Here is a 16,062-nt window from a genome sequence, read left to right on the forward strand (position 1 = left end):
GTGAATACAATAAGTCAAGTAAAGCTATTGTTTCATCTGGGGTATTGCCATTATTGAACTATTCTTCTATCACCTGTGCATCTCCATTCATTCTCTGTTTTACCTGTATTGTTCTCATACAGCATCAGTTTGGTGTCGGAACTGACATCTCGCGTCCTGATACACACCTTTGTTTAATTGACCAATCAGTTGGCCTTGTGTCATCTCTATTGTCATCGTGGTCCAATCCCAGAGCGTCTGTCTCTCGCTCGAATAAATCTATACTTCTGAACACTATTTGTCTAAAGTCATGTACCTTATAGTATTTGATGTTTGTGTTCAACCAGCCAAAATTCTCGATTACTTTACTTAGACCATTGATCAATTGTACCTCAATCTCCACAACATTTCTATTAAAATCGCTCGACTGATTCCAATGATTTAAAGCTTAAAGTAGGTTTTAAACCTCGTAGAGTATCATTTATCAATCTGAAGAGCCTATCATTTACATGTCATGTGATTCCTGTCTGGATGTTCTCTAATGAAAGGCTGCAACAAAATTTACCCTCAATGCATTGTGTTTTCCTCCCGAGAATTTTCCTCTAAGCTTTTGAACTTTGTTTTTTTCAAACATTTTCTGCCCTCATTGAATTGAATATGCTCTTAAGATACAAGTATTAAATGTAAATTATGCTGTATCTGATTTCAAGAGTATCATTAAAGAGAGTAAACCACAAACCAGGGTCTATCAGTCAGTTCAGATCAAATTTAAGGTTTGAATATTGGATGAGATGAATTGAATTAATAATTTATTAGAACTTGCATGATCGTAAGACATGGTGTGTTCACTCATCACTATCGCAGTTTATATTTAAATATTTAATAATTTGCAGTCTGAATTAAATTACTGATTGATAACTATTTGCATGAAGGTATGAGTAAGACATGATGTGTTCATTCATCACTATTGCCATTGGGCAGTTTAGTATATTTTGATATTGAATAATTTTCCAATATGATTGTATCTTTTGCAAAGTAGGTAATATACCAAATTTTTGGATATAATACAAACACCTGTTGGTTATTAACAAATTTTATACGATGTGGAAACATTTTTTTTTTGTCAAAGGTTATAGCTTCTAAATGGATTGCTTCACCTTAATCATTATTATTATTAATCCTACTTAGTGATTAAAGTGTATTTACTTATCATCTTATGAGGACATCGTTTGCCTCAGTGGTGCATTCAGGTATTTTTTGAATTATTAAAAACGTGTTTCAGCATTTTCAATAGTGTTTTGTGGAATCACCATGTTTTTGTTCTCATTTTATATCAGAAGAAAGCGACTAGAAGAAAGTTTAATATTGGTAAATATTATATTGAATGACACCTTGGTGCCAGCATTTCTTCTTTAACGCCCCCAAACTAACAAAAACAGTTAAAATGAAAAACTTTCTACAATGTGCCCTGCTCAATACAACCTGGACCTTGAAATACAATAGTCAACGACCAACTAAACCTTGTATGTTTACACAGGTAAATTGGACCATTATCCGTACTCGCGACACCAATTGTTGACCATCTATCGTCTGCTATTGTTCACCTGTTTATTGTCCAGTCTATTCAAATTGTTCAGCCTCTATTTTATCCAGTTGGTTATATCTATTTCATTCCATTTTAACGAAGTATCAAATTGAACTGGTCAAATCACTGTTGTTGGTATCCTGGTATTGTTTGGTTCAATTGAACATTTCATAGACACACTTAAAATTCAGCACAGCTTCGTCATACAACTTTATTTGTCTTTCAAAACTAATAAAACAGTGTTGTCATGACAATATTTTAATTTTGTTGTTTAATATTCTTGTCCTTCGTAAGTAACCTTTGAATTGTGATTTCGTCCCTTTTTTTTCTCAGTTAATATTTTATTATGATCTCAATGTCTTCAAAATATTTTCAATTATTCCTTCTGTTTTGATTTTATTGTGATCTTGGCGTCTACATGTAGCCGTGATTGTAAGAGATCAAACAGTAAATAGAAATATAATGCCTACTCAATTACCGTTTGATTGTGTAAGTTATAAAGGATGTCGTCAAATAAGTCATAAGCTAGGAATCTAATGAATTTCATCATGCAATATTGTACGAAAGATCAAAGATGTTCAATTATATGGTTGCTTGATTTCTAGTAGACAGACGAATTCTCTCCTATATTTAATAGATATTGTAGATTAAAATACATGGGACATGTATTAAGTCTGTATTGATCTATGTTGTGGGATTTATTTGAATTGAGGGCGGTTTGGGGGCATAGTTTTCATTTTTGAAATAAAATTAAACCATATATTAGTCCTGAAATAACCTAGTTTGTGTTGAGTGGACATTAATCCCCATTTCTGTTTTTCTTTTTTTGAATTGAGAGTAAGTTAACCTCAGTCGGTAGTACTTGATCACAAGCAAAAGAAACTTTTTAGACCATGATGATAGTGACGTATTTCACTTTTTGTCAAATACTTTCTGTAGATCTTGTCATTTTGTTCGATGAATTTGGAAACCATCTGAGCAATCTTCCGGTATTCACCAAATTTGTTCTCTAATTAGAAAACTGTCCGTACATTTACTTCTCAAACTGGTGGCCATGTGAAAAAATCTTGAACACACATGTTCCTGTTAAAAAACCTTGGCACTGTAATGTAATGTTGAATCAGGGAGACGTGGTGTTTGTTATTTGAGTGTTGAGGTAATCCATACCAGGAGTTTAACTGACCACTGGCTAGTATGGTCAATATGGATACGGACCGGTAACCAGTACCTGTAGCCAACTTTTAACAACTGAGAGTTTAAATTGTATTAGATGCAGTAGAAAGTTAGTTAGTCACAAACAAATCCTAATCATACCTTGATATGACTTTGAACTATGGTGTTTTTTTCTTACTCAACCAAAGATCTTAATCACTGCATTCCTATCGTTCTTCTCATTTCCTGATTGTTTAACATATAAAGAAAAGGTGCGTTAATAGCAGATCTGGAAATAATGATGTTAGTTCTACCTGATGGAATGTCAGGCACTAATGACCTGGTACCAGACTAATGAACTACATGAAGTACCTGAAATTTTGAATTTGTTAAAAACATCAATAAAAACATTAAAAAACAAAAAATCCTTTACATGACAGACAAAATGAGAGAGAGAGAAATGGGGTATAGCATTCACTCTACACAAAATAGGTCATTTCGGGACTAACATATGGATCAATTTTATACCAATAATTTGCTTGCGCGTAGGGGTCTTTAACATTTGGAGGAAACTGAAGGACCATAAGACTCGATGACTGACCTTATGAAGCAACACGCACCCATTAACCATTCAACCACCCTGCCAGACAAAATGACAGGCACCAGAGGGATTGTGTCTGACAATTAGCAATGTCTGTTTCAGGTGCCTTATTTTCAGACTTTGAAATGTTAATAGTTAAGTTGATAGCTATATTTCAGTAATGTTATTGGTTTAATAGATGATCTTTTAATAGACGTTGTTGTTAGCTTCAGGCTATTTTCTATAGAAACAGTTTATTGGTAAAGAAATGTGTTAAACTGCCTGTGGATATAAAGGTCTATATTTTGATAGAGAGATGATGGTTAACACTTGACCAACCGATATTATTTTATACAAGATGGACAACATCAGTACCCAGTTAATCAACTTAACAAACCATCGTGTTCATCTTGTATTAACATCCAATCAACCTATAAAATTAAACTTTTCATTTGATTCTTTTATTTAAATAACAGTACATTTTCTCTTTAGATTGGTATCAAGATCCTTCCTCTCTGTAACAAAGAACTATTGTTCAAATATTTCACCCCTCAAACCATAGAAGAAAGACAATGGATGAAAACAAAAGTTTTATTGTTGACTGTTGTAATTTGATCTTTTTAGTGGACCTAGTTAAATTGTAAAGGTAAAAATTGTGGCCTTGTGTAAATTCTAATTTATTGCTTGACCTGTTTATACTTGTCTATATATACAATGTCAGTCTTTATTCCATAATAATATAAGTACCGTTACACAAAGTATATATAGATATATAATTGATCCATTGACATTCATTTCATCTCATTACTCCTGTACTATACTAGTGTCAAATTATACCAGGAAGACTATCTAAATTTATGTCATATTATGTTTGTTGCCTTTCACCTGATATTATTTATAATCCATTGTCATGGAAATCTAATTAATGTATTATTCTACGAATGTTTATATGTATAGTTAAATGTTTAATTAATTATATACATTATTAACATCATCTGAAGATGCCTATAGAGGGCAGACAGGTAGCTTATCATTTGATGTACATCATGATGAAGTAAAGTGGTTGATTTTTTTACCTGGACATATTTTTGTATTTATTCATGTAGATACAAGAAGAAGAGTTTTTTTTATTACATAACAAATCTTACAAGGTTATGTGCATATGTGACCAATCACATCGAAACAGGTAGTAAGTCGTATAGGCCTGTATTATGCTAGCACTTAAAATAAGAATGTATGTAAATTTTGGTCGAATTCTAGGATCTTCTTTCTTTAAGAAATGAAAATTGTAGCATTAGAACAAAAAGGTTATTAGTTTGGATGCAAGTGTAGAAATTTTGCAAAGGTACCTAAATTGTAGTGAACTTAGCTATAAAAAAAAAGTTGTAAGTTAACTAAACAAAAGAGTAAAAGACAAACAATAGTAGTCTATACCTTGAGAAGGAATGTCATTATCAAACAGGTGACATTTACATAAAGCCAGAAACAAACTTGGGCATCAACATAGCATTGTGCACAAAGCTTTAAAATAATTCATATAATGATACTTTGTGCCTAATCTACCTGTAACAAGCACGTAATTGACGCTCTGACAGACGCCATGTTTAGTCGATGTGACTGGCGACTGTAGTACTTCTGTCAAAGGTCATTAGAAACTATCTCATCTCTTAAAGAACAATCAAAAACAACACTAGTATGTTGAATGTTCAATTAAAATTCTTATTGGTGTTGGTGATTGTTGAGGTTTATAGTCAGACCTGAAGCAAAAAATGGTTTTAGCTGTACCTGACAAAATGTCAGGCACTAATGGAATAGTATCTGACACTTTTAACTTTGTGCCAGACATGTATTGAAAATATCAAAAAAAGAAGAATCTGTTCCAGACAAAATGACAGGCACCAGAGGTTTTGTGCCTAACAATTCCTGAATTTATGCCTGGCATTGTCTGTGACAGATGCTTTATTTCTAAACTATAGTACATGTATGTCCAGATATTTTTCCTCCCTTCCTCTGCTGGAAATGACAAGGAGTGGGTTTTCTGAAAGTCCTCCAGTTTTCTCCCACTGCTAAAGACCCTTACAAGCAGGTGAATTATTCAAATAAAACTGTACCACATGTTAGTCCCAAAATTAACTAGTTTGTCTCTATCTCTCTCGCACAGGTTGTTTTCTTGTTTAGCCATCATTTCAAATGCATTATGACCTTGTATGTATACATTTATCATTGATGGTAAGGATAATAGATTTAACAATGGTCTATTGAATTAATCCCATCCTTTTATGGTTTCATTATTTTAAAAACAATAACACTATCAACATAATAACAAAAAACTACAGCTTACTTCACTCTGGGGAAAATTATCTTTTGTCCTTCATTAATATTTCATGATAGTAAAAATGCCACAACTGGACAGTTCAGTTTTTCATTTCCTGCTGTTTCGTGATGTATATACAGGCAAAGATTTTTATCTTTAACACAAAAAATGACCCGCTATTAAAACACAAAGGGACATAGATTTTTTTTAATAAAGAAAATAACTGAAAGGATTATTCACTACCTTGATTTTTAATGTTTTGGGTCTGTACAGGGTTTTTATTGAAATACAATTGCTAATATAAATTAATTAGGTTCACCACCTTCAGATCTTGTTTAATAACTAAAGTACCGGTACGTCTATTGACTGAAGGAAATATTACATAATAATATGTATTACCTTGATTTTTTAAATTTTTTAGAAATAATTTTTTTGGACTCTTCAAGGATTTTATTGAAATGCAATAGCTAATAATATAAATTAATTATGTTTACTATGTTGAGATGTAGTTCAATAACTCAAGTATTGACTGACTGGAATATGAATTATGTATTATGCACTTAAATACAGGGAGAGTAGGCAAATTTATGTACAGCCACACTTACATGTATCTACTTGAATTAACAGATTTTGATGAAAAGATTTTATATTGAATACAAGCTTTGGTATTGAATACATGATTTTGATTAAATATTTCTACACATTGAATGCAAAACATGTCTTATACAGATTATAAGTTTATTTTTAGGACAGAAACTGGGCCCAAAGCACTTCTCATATTATTGCTGTTCATGTTGTTGTTCTTCTTCTTGGAGGCGACTCTCTTTGATAAAAGCCCAATGCTCCACCAATTCAAGTACGATTGTCATGAAATTTGGCATGCTTGTTCCTTGGACAATTGAACATCAATTAATAGACTTCAATTGTTGATATGAAATCAAATTTCTAAAATGATTGTGATGACATCATGCTTGGTTCCTGGTCCATGGTCCATAAAGTACTATAGTATTAGTAATAAAAGACATCATCTTTGCTGACAACCAAACATCCAACCTAAAACAAATTCCTGTATATATTGTGCATATACACCAAGATCAAAAACAAACGCTGTATCATGGCTTGGTTGGTAGTTACAGTTATGTTTTGGTTCTTTAATTTCACCTGTGTGAATTCAATTCTCCTTTTCTTTGTTCCTCGATGAATATATACAGTGTACCATGACTTCTTTGATGTACATGTAATAAACAGATACAACCTGCATGACTCATTCTTTTAGACCTGTTATTTGAAAAGAAGAAAGTCGGAAATTATATCCTTCAGGATGATTGATTGCACCTTTCTATTCTAGATATCCATATAACAACATGTGGTTGCACAAAAAGATACCGTGAAAAACAAGAAGAAATTTTACATTAGCATTACAACTGTCATAAAAGATTGCTGGCATGTTAAGTGTAGGGAAGATATTACATAAATTTCTAGTTTACTACTTTTAGAACAATCAAGAGATTTATTTTAGTCAGTAGTGTGGTATATGTATACATGTAGATCAGATTGGAATGGATTACAGCTGCCACCCAATTCTATCAAGATGCATACCTTCACCATCAGATGGTTCAGACGTTAAACTAGTTTTAAAAAACCTGCAATCCTTAACCCAGATTACTTAGTCGTCAGTAGGTGGGGCAAATAAACCTGTTTAATAAACCTAATCTCTCTACCCAGCTCTCTACCCAGCTGTTTTATCTTGGCTTAAAACCCTAACTTCAGCTTTGGGCACATGCAGAAAGTTATCTTTCTAGAAAAAAGACGACATGTGCCCAGGCGTTATTAACCTTGCCGTTTTTAAACCAGTTTAAATACAAGTATGTTATACAGTTATAAGTATCTGAACGGGCCTATATGTTACAGTGTACAGTTATACGATTATGACGAAGTACATCAACATGTAGATAAAGACTATCAATTACCACTTAAAGCAGACAAATTACTGGTAAATTGGTTGAAGATGGTTTCACTGAGAGTTGATGATATTTTACTTATTTTCTGTCTGCTCGCTTCATCTTCACACATTTTTAAGTGAACGAAAATAGAGTAATTAGCACCCGTTGAGACTCCATACCATAATGTCAGTAATAATAGTTTGACAGCTACCATTATTATAAGATGTTATAACTCTCCAATCTGAGTGAGCGCAAATTTCAAATGAACATTTATTTGTCCGTGGAAGATCTGTCAGATATCACAATATGATAATCTTCAGGCTTATCAATATTAGTTTATATATACATATAAAAACAACTTGCCTTTAATTAATTTAACGGATTTGTTCAAACAATTAGTTAATGGTTTACTTAGCAGCTGGTACCTTAATTCTAATAATATGATGAATATGGGAGTATATGAAAGGGAACAATTATCTGAAAATTTTCCTGTAATCATATTAGTCTATCCAGGTGTAAAATGGTCAGGGCAAGTATTTTCTCAATGTGGGGTGTTGGATGACTTTAGATCATAAAATCTGTCATTGAGTCAACTGGCATTGTTTCGATTCCCATGGGTTTCTCCAGGTCCTCTGGTTTCTTAGCACTGTTATAGACCCCACACCCAATTGAATTATTAAAATAAAATTAAACATATGTTAGTCCCAAAATTACCTAGTTTGTGTCAATTGAAAGTTAAGCTCTCTCTCTCTCTCTTTCTCTCAGTGAGTCTTGTTACCACTTGTTAGTGTGTTTGTTTGTACCTAATTACATGATGTTGAAGTGTTTGTGGCACTAAAACTCAATTTACATGGGTGGATTGTTTTAAGACTTGACTGAGATTTAGTTAGCTTCAGTTGGGGAAATCATTGATTGTTGATGATGATGTACATTTTGCCCTTGGATTACTTTAGCTTCTTGCTTTAAAGATGGGTTTCGATTACACATAAAATATAGTACTGTACCTGAAGTTATATTTATCTGACACACTGTTACACAATGTTGTAACATATTTTCTATTACTTTGTAACAAACCTTTATCTAAATGTGAAAGTGAGTTTTCTCTGGTTCATGCGTTTTCCTCCAACTGCTAAAGACCAATACATGCAAGCAAATTATCGAAATAAATTCTGTACCATATGTTAGTCCCATAATGACCTTGTTTGTGTTGAGTGCATGTTAAACCATATTTCTAATTCTCCAAGCTTCTGTTAACAAAATGATATATTTATATCAAATATATTTTATAATTGGTGCCTGCATATAGATTTCAAATTAATTACTATCCAGTTTTACCGTAAATACATGTACACCCATGAGACTTATAATAGATCATTGTACATCTAGTCGTTTAAAGGGAAAGCGCTTAATAGAATTATGTTGTCTGACTAAGAGATCATCTAGATTTCATTGATGATAATCTAAAACATCTATTATCCATTTTCTTTACCTTTAAAAAAAAACCATCACTGATCACTCCCTCTTCCGTCGTTTCCTGCTATAACAAAAGACAGGTGGACGGGGTATACCTGTTGTGAAGGTCAATGCGGGTAGACCATGCTTGTTTTGGCAATCTTGTCCTTAAATATATAGCAACACTGATATTTATTGGCTTTGGCAAACTTTTATATTGTAACTTGATGGTAGAGAAAATTGACTTACCCCGGTATCTATTAGTTAAGTTGACACATTAATCAGTAGTACAAGTCAGATATGTGTATGTCATTTAATAATATAGCGGCTGTACATGTTTTAGAATTTAAAATCAATTTATGATTTTAGTGATATACATCAAAAACTTATTAACAAATATTTCATTACAGTGAATAGATAAGATAAAAATTATAATAAAAAGCAATATGATGCAAGATGATACAAGTTTCATGTTCCCCTCACTCTTTTATATTTAAATTCAATTAAATAATATTGATATTGGATGAAAAACTTATGGGTGTCTAAGGGGGGAGTGGTTGAGATGATGTGATCATGTCAAACCCTAATTTATTTTGAAGTTGAACAAGGCCCGAGTTGTTCTTATCGGGGATATAATGGTTGTGTTTGTATAATGTTTGCTAACCATGAAATATAATACCTTAGTCAGCAATATGAAAGGAAGTGGATCTTGACTAATCTATTGAATGGGAAATCGTTTTTAATACCCCAAGGTAACAAACACCAACAGAAGTTGAACAGCTTGGTGGGAAGTTTTTGTATAAATTTTTTATTAATATGATGAGAGATAATTCTTTATATATTTAATCAACTGTTAATATTGTAAGAACCTTGGTGTCTTATAAAAAATATTGTTCAAGTCGCAGATTATCATTTGAGGGATTTTGCATTTACAAAGATATAATAAACTAAAAATTTCACAAAATTTTGGTATCCTCTGTAGACGATATAAACAAGCGAGTAAACTTGTGTGTGTTGGTCCTTTTTCATGCGATTAGATCCATCCCTGGAGATTATTAACCTTTTTTAATATTTTGTTAAATTGTTGTCTGTTAAATAATCAATCAATGCCTAAAGCTTTGGTTAGAAAAATCAGATCTTGTCTGAAAAATGCAAATTACGATTAGCACTGAAACTAAAAAAAAATGTCCTACTTCTTCTTCTTAAACATGCATTATGCAAGAGCAAAATCTGCTTATTACAAGTCTTTCTTTAGGCCTGAAATATTATCTAAATTATCAATTAGACATTAATTAACTTATCCAGACCATAATTAACTCTCGATGTCAAGGCTAGCCTTCGATGTTGGCTGGATTAGATTCCTATATGCTGCTTAACGGCCATTGATAATTAAATCAAAACAGTGGATAATCGAGACTATGCTGTTTATATTAATGATTTTAATAATGATGACCGAGACTATGCGAAAATTTCACCCGCTTCATTCTCGGCTCATAGTGGATCAATTTGACTGAAATTTTCAGCAAATTACCTTTACACTATCTAGTTTTTAACTATTGTAGCGAGAACTGCCATCTCTTTATCTTATCTCCCATAATGTATCTTAACAGTACAGGCAATATATTTACTGGAAAAACTGAAATATTGATTTTGCAAGGAGGAACAGTGTTGGGTTGAAGTTTGAATATACTTTGAAACCAAGTGCAGTCAATCCCTTGATTTAAATATATGTCTGTTGGTTTTACTTATTCCTTGTCAAATGAAATAACATTTTGTCTACACCACTCCTATTTCAGATATTTATTTAAGATGTTAAATGATTATTCTTGATTTTTAATTTTTATTTTTATGTTTCAAACCTCTTTGAAATCAGTGAATAAATTTTGTATATAGGGGATTCAATCAAACTTCAATATTCAGCTGATAAGCGATTCTGTTCATTGTAATAAATTCAGGGAGTGTACAGGTAATTGAAGGAGACAGTTTTGAATAAGGTATACTGGTACAGGGCTTTGTTACCTTCAGTAGTTTGAAGGTAGAGTTGCGCCCTTTTCTTTAAGATTGATTTTAAAAGATATTCATGAGTAGGGATACAGTGACGCTATCGACGAACGGAAGTTTGAAAGTTAATACTATTATAGTATTTGTTCCTCAATTTGTTTAAACACAATTTATTATTATCTTCTCCATAGTTTTATGAGAGGTGGAACGTTGAGTAATTCAAACTTTGACAGGAACGATATGAGCCCATTTTGAAACGCAAGGCAGGATTTATGATTAATAAGGAGGTGAATTTGTTGGCGGGAAGATCATGTGTGTTTTTCTACCTGTACAGCATCGGAGATATTCAGATGTTTGTTCTGGAGACCTTATTTGAGGACCGTGAGATTTGGTGACCTCATTGTTTATAGTTGTTTTGTAATCCAATAGCGTACAGGAGTTGATGTAATTTTGGTGTAAAATATAGAAGGAAATCATAAAAGAATTAAGACAAAGAAATCAAATGGATACATATTCTCAATTTTTAACATTGTACCTGTAGAAACCTACCTGTGTATTTTAATCGGCCAGCAATATAATATACAGTAATAATATATATAAGCAGATAACTGTGTGAAGGAATATGTTATAAATCATAAAAGATTTAAGACAGAGAAATCAATTGGATGCATTAAGATTCTGAATTGTACCTGTACCTGTAGATTCCTACTTGTGTATTATATTCTGCTATATAAAATATGTGTGAAGAAATATGTTAGAAAACTGTAAAAAAATTGATTATTGTAAAAAAGTGGATAAAACACAGTTGACACCCTAACCCCAGTACAAAACAACACTTTGAAAATTGAACGTTATTATGACACATGTGACAGCTTTAAACTGTAGTTGACTAAAAACATGAAGGATTGGAGTTTTTCGGCCTCTTCTATTTAACTAGCGTACATATCTATTTCAATTTGGATGACTTCATTTTCCTGTTGACAAATACCTGTAAGAAAATGACATTTTTTGGGGGGGTGTAATTTAACTAGATTCAAAGGGAACACACCTACCGGTACTCTAGAAATTGTGTTAATAGTGACAGTATATAGTTTTTATTTGTTAATCAAGGATATTGTACATGTGGATTTTTACAAAACAAAATGGATATATTTTTATGGGATAATAATGTCTGTAGATAAAAAAAGGATTGTTGATCATATTGTAATAATTTCCGGTCGATGTGATCTGGGAACATTAAGTTATGAATACCTTGATTGTTGATATTGTAATATTGCCTTGTTGATATCCACTACAATGATGTGATCTGGAAATATTAATTTATGATTACATTAATGGTTGATATTATTGTAATAATTCCCTGTTGATATCAGCTATAATGATGTGATCTGGAAACATTAATTTATGGATACCTGGATTGAAAATTACTAAAATGTTGAAATGGACAAAACTAAACGATTCATCCATTACCATCAATTATTTACTGGTACAGTATTTTCTTTGTTCAAATCTTTTATTTTGTTTCAAGAAACTGCGGTATTGACTATTCTACTCTGTATTATCTGGCACAAAGTTCTAAATGTCAGGTATTAGTTCATGGATTGTCAGGTACAACTACATGTAGAATCATTATTTCCAGGTTTGGTTCTCTCTTCTAAAGCTTGACCTTCTTCTCCACCACCATGACACAGAAAGTTCATCAGGATTTTTTTTTCTGCATGGTTGCCCCGTATATTCGTTTGGATGGGGAAAAAAAATGAGATCCCGTGTACACATTGGTGTACACAAAAGATCACTTGACTGTTGGAATTCAATATAAGAGTAGGCTGCAATGCCGCTGTCCTTGCAAAATTTCCTTCAATGCACATTGTATGGCATATGCCCATTTTCATTAGCTGAGTTGGAGCAGAACAGTAGGACATTTAACCTCATTTCATTTCCTTGACACACGAGTTAATTGGATATTTTAACTTGTAGAATATTAATATGAATGTATGCTGCGTGTTTAAACTATCTAGATATTCTCATTAATACCTTCGTCATCGAGGATAAAGAAGTTCGTAGGAATAATGAACCATGGTCAGCCAAGATCAAAGGTGTGTAACATCCGTATTGGAAAGATCAGAATAAGAGCTGGTTTCCTGCAACGTGATGACAAGGGGAACTCTTGTCTTTATTATTTTCCCTTTGATGTCGGCACAAGTACCTGTTGAAGAGTTCCATCCAATATACTTGATTGGATTTCAGTCATTCTGTCCATATGTTTCATTCGTTCATTAATTGATCTGATTTCATAATAAGCCAATCAGACAGACCCTTTCATCTTCTTATAGACCGAGAGCATTAAAAGTTCAGAACCGTATTTAATTGATGAAAATCAATGAATTTAATTCTGGTAACTTGTGACAGTTAGGAACAAGTCATTTCCTAATTAGTTGTTTCTGTTTAATGATCTGACATTACCAGAAATATCATTGATTTTAATTCATTCATTCAGTCTTCATTCATTCAGTCATTGCATCATTCATTCATTGAATTTAATGCAGTGAATGGTGTGGATCCTGAAGAAATTAACCTGGGATCACTGGCAATGTGGAGGGTGCCACAACCCGGGCATCCTCTATCTCTAACAAAAAGAAATTTTCTCTAAATGACTAAATAGATGATGTTTCTTGATATCTGAACCTGTGAATGATGTGGATTATGAAGAAATTAACAAAGCAAAATGATACAAAAATTAATGACTTGTTCTGGCTTTTTTTTCTATCTTTGAAGACTGACTGCCTCCTAATTCATATGGGTAAATGGATAAGTAGACAAGAAGACAACTTGTGTGACGTGTAAATGACTATATACCTCTCGTTACTAATATCCGAGATGGTTATAAATATATAGGTCTTGTTTTTTCTCTAAACACATTTATTGAAAGCTGTAGTCAGAATGATTGTTCACTATTATTATTCTATCATGGACTAAACGTGTTAAAAAGATGTTTACCAGGGTGGAAAAAGAGATCAATTTTCTACCAGGTTGATTTGCTATCAAAACATTCAGGTCTTGATGGGTCAATTTTCTTCTAACTTGTTAAAATATATAGAAAAATGGGCCATATTGATAATACCGTAACTCATTGTACTAAAAAGTGCATTTAAGTATATTTTTTGATAAAATGACCATTCACGCTTTTCATTATCAAGAGTGAGATGGTGGTTTAATGTCCATTTGAAACAAACTATGTTATATTGGACTAACATATATGAAATGACCATTCACACTTTTTATTAGCAAGAAAGAGTTGGGGGGGGGGGGGGTTTAAGTCCATTTAAAACAAACTATGTCATTTTGGACTAAAATACATGATAACATACATGTATGGTACATTTTTCATTTCAATAACTTGCATGGATGATTGGCAGAAACTGGAAGATCCGGTGAAAACTCACAAAGTTGAGGAGGTGACCCTACTTCTTGTCACATACAAGCTTCGGATTTAAACAACACAACTTGACTCAATGACAGACCTTATATGATCTAAAGCGCACCCATTAGACCACTCGACCGCCCACATTCAGGACTTAAATGTATCAACCTTTTTCCTCTGTCAATTTTTTTGATACATTGAACATCAACTGAAGTAGTCCAGTGACATTCCAAAACCCATTCTGCTGACTATAAAGTAGATCTTCAGATAAAAACATGAAAACAATTTCACACAACCCCTTTTATATCCGAAATTATAGATTTATGTAATGAAGCATAACTAAAGGAAATACTGAAGAGCATTTAAAAACCATTTATTTACCTCCATTTCTATATTTCTATTTACATTGCTCTGTGGGATATTTAACTTTATTGACCGTAACATGTCTATTAAACATACAGAAAATTGTTATTTAGGTTTCTCTGCGGTTTATTTTTCTTGATATTTTGCTTTTAATACTATAATTGTGTCTATATTACCACATAAAAATAAAAATGACCAATTTATGAAGATAAAACTAATGTTATTTTCTTTTTTAACTTCAGGTTTTCTGGCATTTAGATGTATTTCGGAGAAGTTATCGCAGATTAAATGGTCACAATTGTATGGGAAATTCCTGTATATTTTGTGCTTTAAAGGTATTAAGATAAATTTGTTTGTTTATGATTATTTGGGTTGGTTGGTTCGTTCTTAGGGCTTAGTGATATACATCTACTTCCACCGAGGGCGATATTGCAGACAAATTATTGTGGTTATTAATTGGTTACAGGTTAATGTCAACAATCTGAATGGCTGCCGTCAAATATATTTAAATAGCCAATGAAAGACAGGAAAAGTTGACTGAATAACCAATAAAAAAACGTGACAGAATCATGATTTCTATCAATCAGGTCATGTTGTGCAAACTTTTAATATTTTACTGCTTGATATCGAACATTGTAAAGCTTTTATAAAAAGGTAGTAAATTTGTACTCTTAACATTTATCCATGATTTGGGACATCTCAATTTATCTGACAAATGATGATTATTTTTTTTTATGAATTATTGGGGACATCTTTAATTTATCTGACAAATGGCGATTTTTTTTATGAATTATTGAAATTGAATATTGGGCAACAAAATACCTTTTATTAATTCAAAATTGTCAGTACATTAAATTTGTGAAAGAAATACAATTCAAGTGCTCTCAGTTTTATAGAAAGTTTAAATTTCTATGCAAAACCCAGACTTGGAGCCTAAATAATTAAAATTCGTTGAGTGTGTAGACTGAAGTGTCACTGTGATCTGTATTTAAATGTGTTTTAAAGTCACATTGAACGAAGCCCTGCATCTCGTAAGAAATGCAGCTGTTGTTGAATACTGTATTGATGTTGTATATTGATTTAGTTCAGTTAGTCGTGGTTTGTTTGGTGCCGAGTTAATCAATAATTCAGGTGAAACGCTAACAAAGCTTCGAATTAACGTAAAACTGTCATCATACTTAATGAAGACTTTGTCAGCTTGACGTCTTTGTTCTAACTGTTAATATATCATCAATCACAAACAATAGATCTCAATCATTTCCATCTTAACTA

General features: G+C 32.3%; 1 protein-coding gene across 5 annotated transcripts in view; it reads left to right on the forward strand.

Annotated features, from left to right (window-relative positions):
• Positions 1-16,062, forward strand: part of LOC126810756 (uncharacterized) — a 59,902-nt gene that overhangs the window by 20,821 nt on the left and 23,019 nt on the right. For 4 of the 5 annotated variants that reach the window (XM_050535994.2, XM_050535996.2, XM_050535997.2 and 1 more), the window contains exon 3: positions 15,033-15,125. In XM_050535994.2, coding sequence (XP_050391951.1) covers positions 15,033-15,125 — 93 coding nt within the window. Of the gene's footprint in view, positions 1-11,665; positions 12,493-15,032; positions 15,126-16,062 lie in introns of those variants that run through there. The other variant, XM_050535995.2, reaches the window with a different exon arrangement.

This window comes from Patella vulgata, chromosome 2, assembly GCF_932274485.2.
Source record: "Patella vulgata chromosome 2, xgPatVulg1.2, whole genome shotgun sequence".
Classification (NCBI taxonomy): domain Eukaryota; kingdom Metazoa; phylum Mollusca; class Gastropoda; family Patellidae; genus Patella; species Patella vulgata.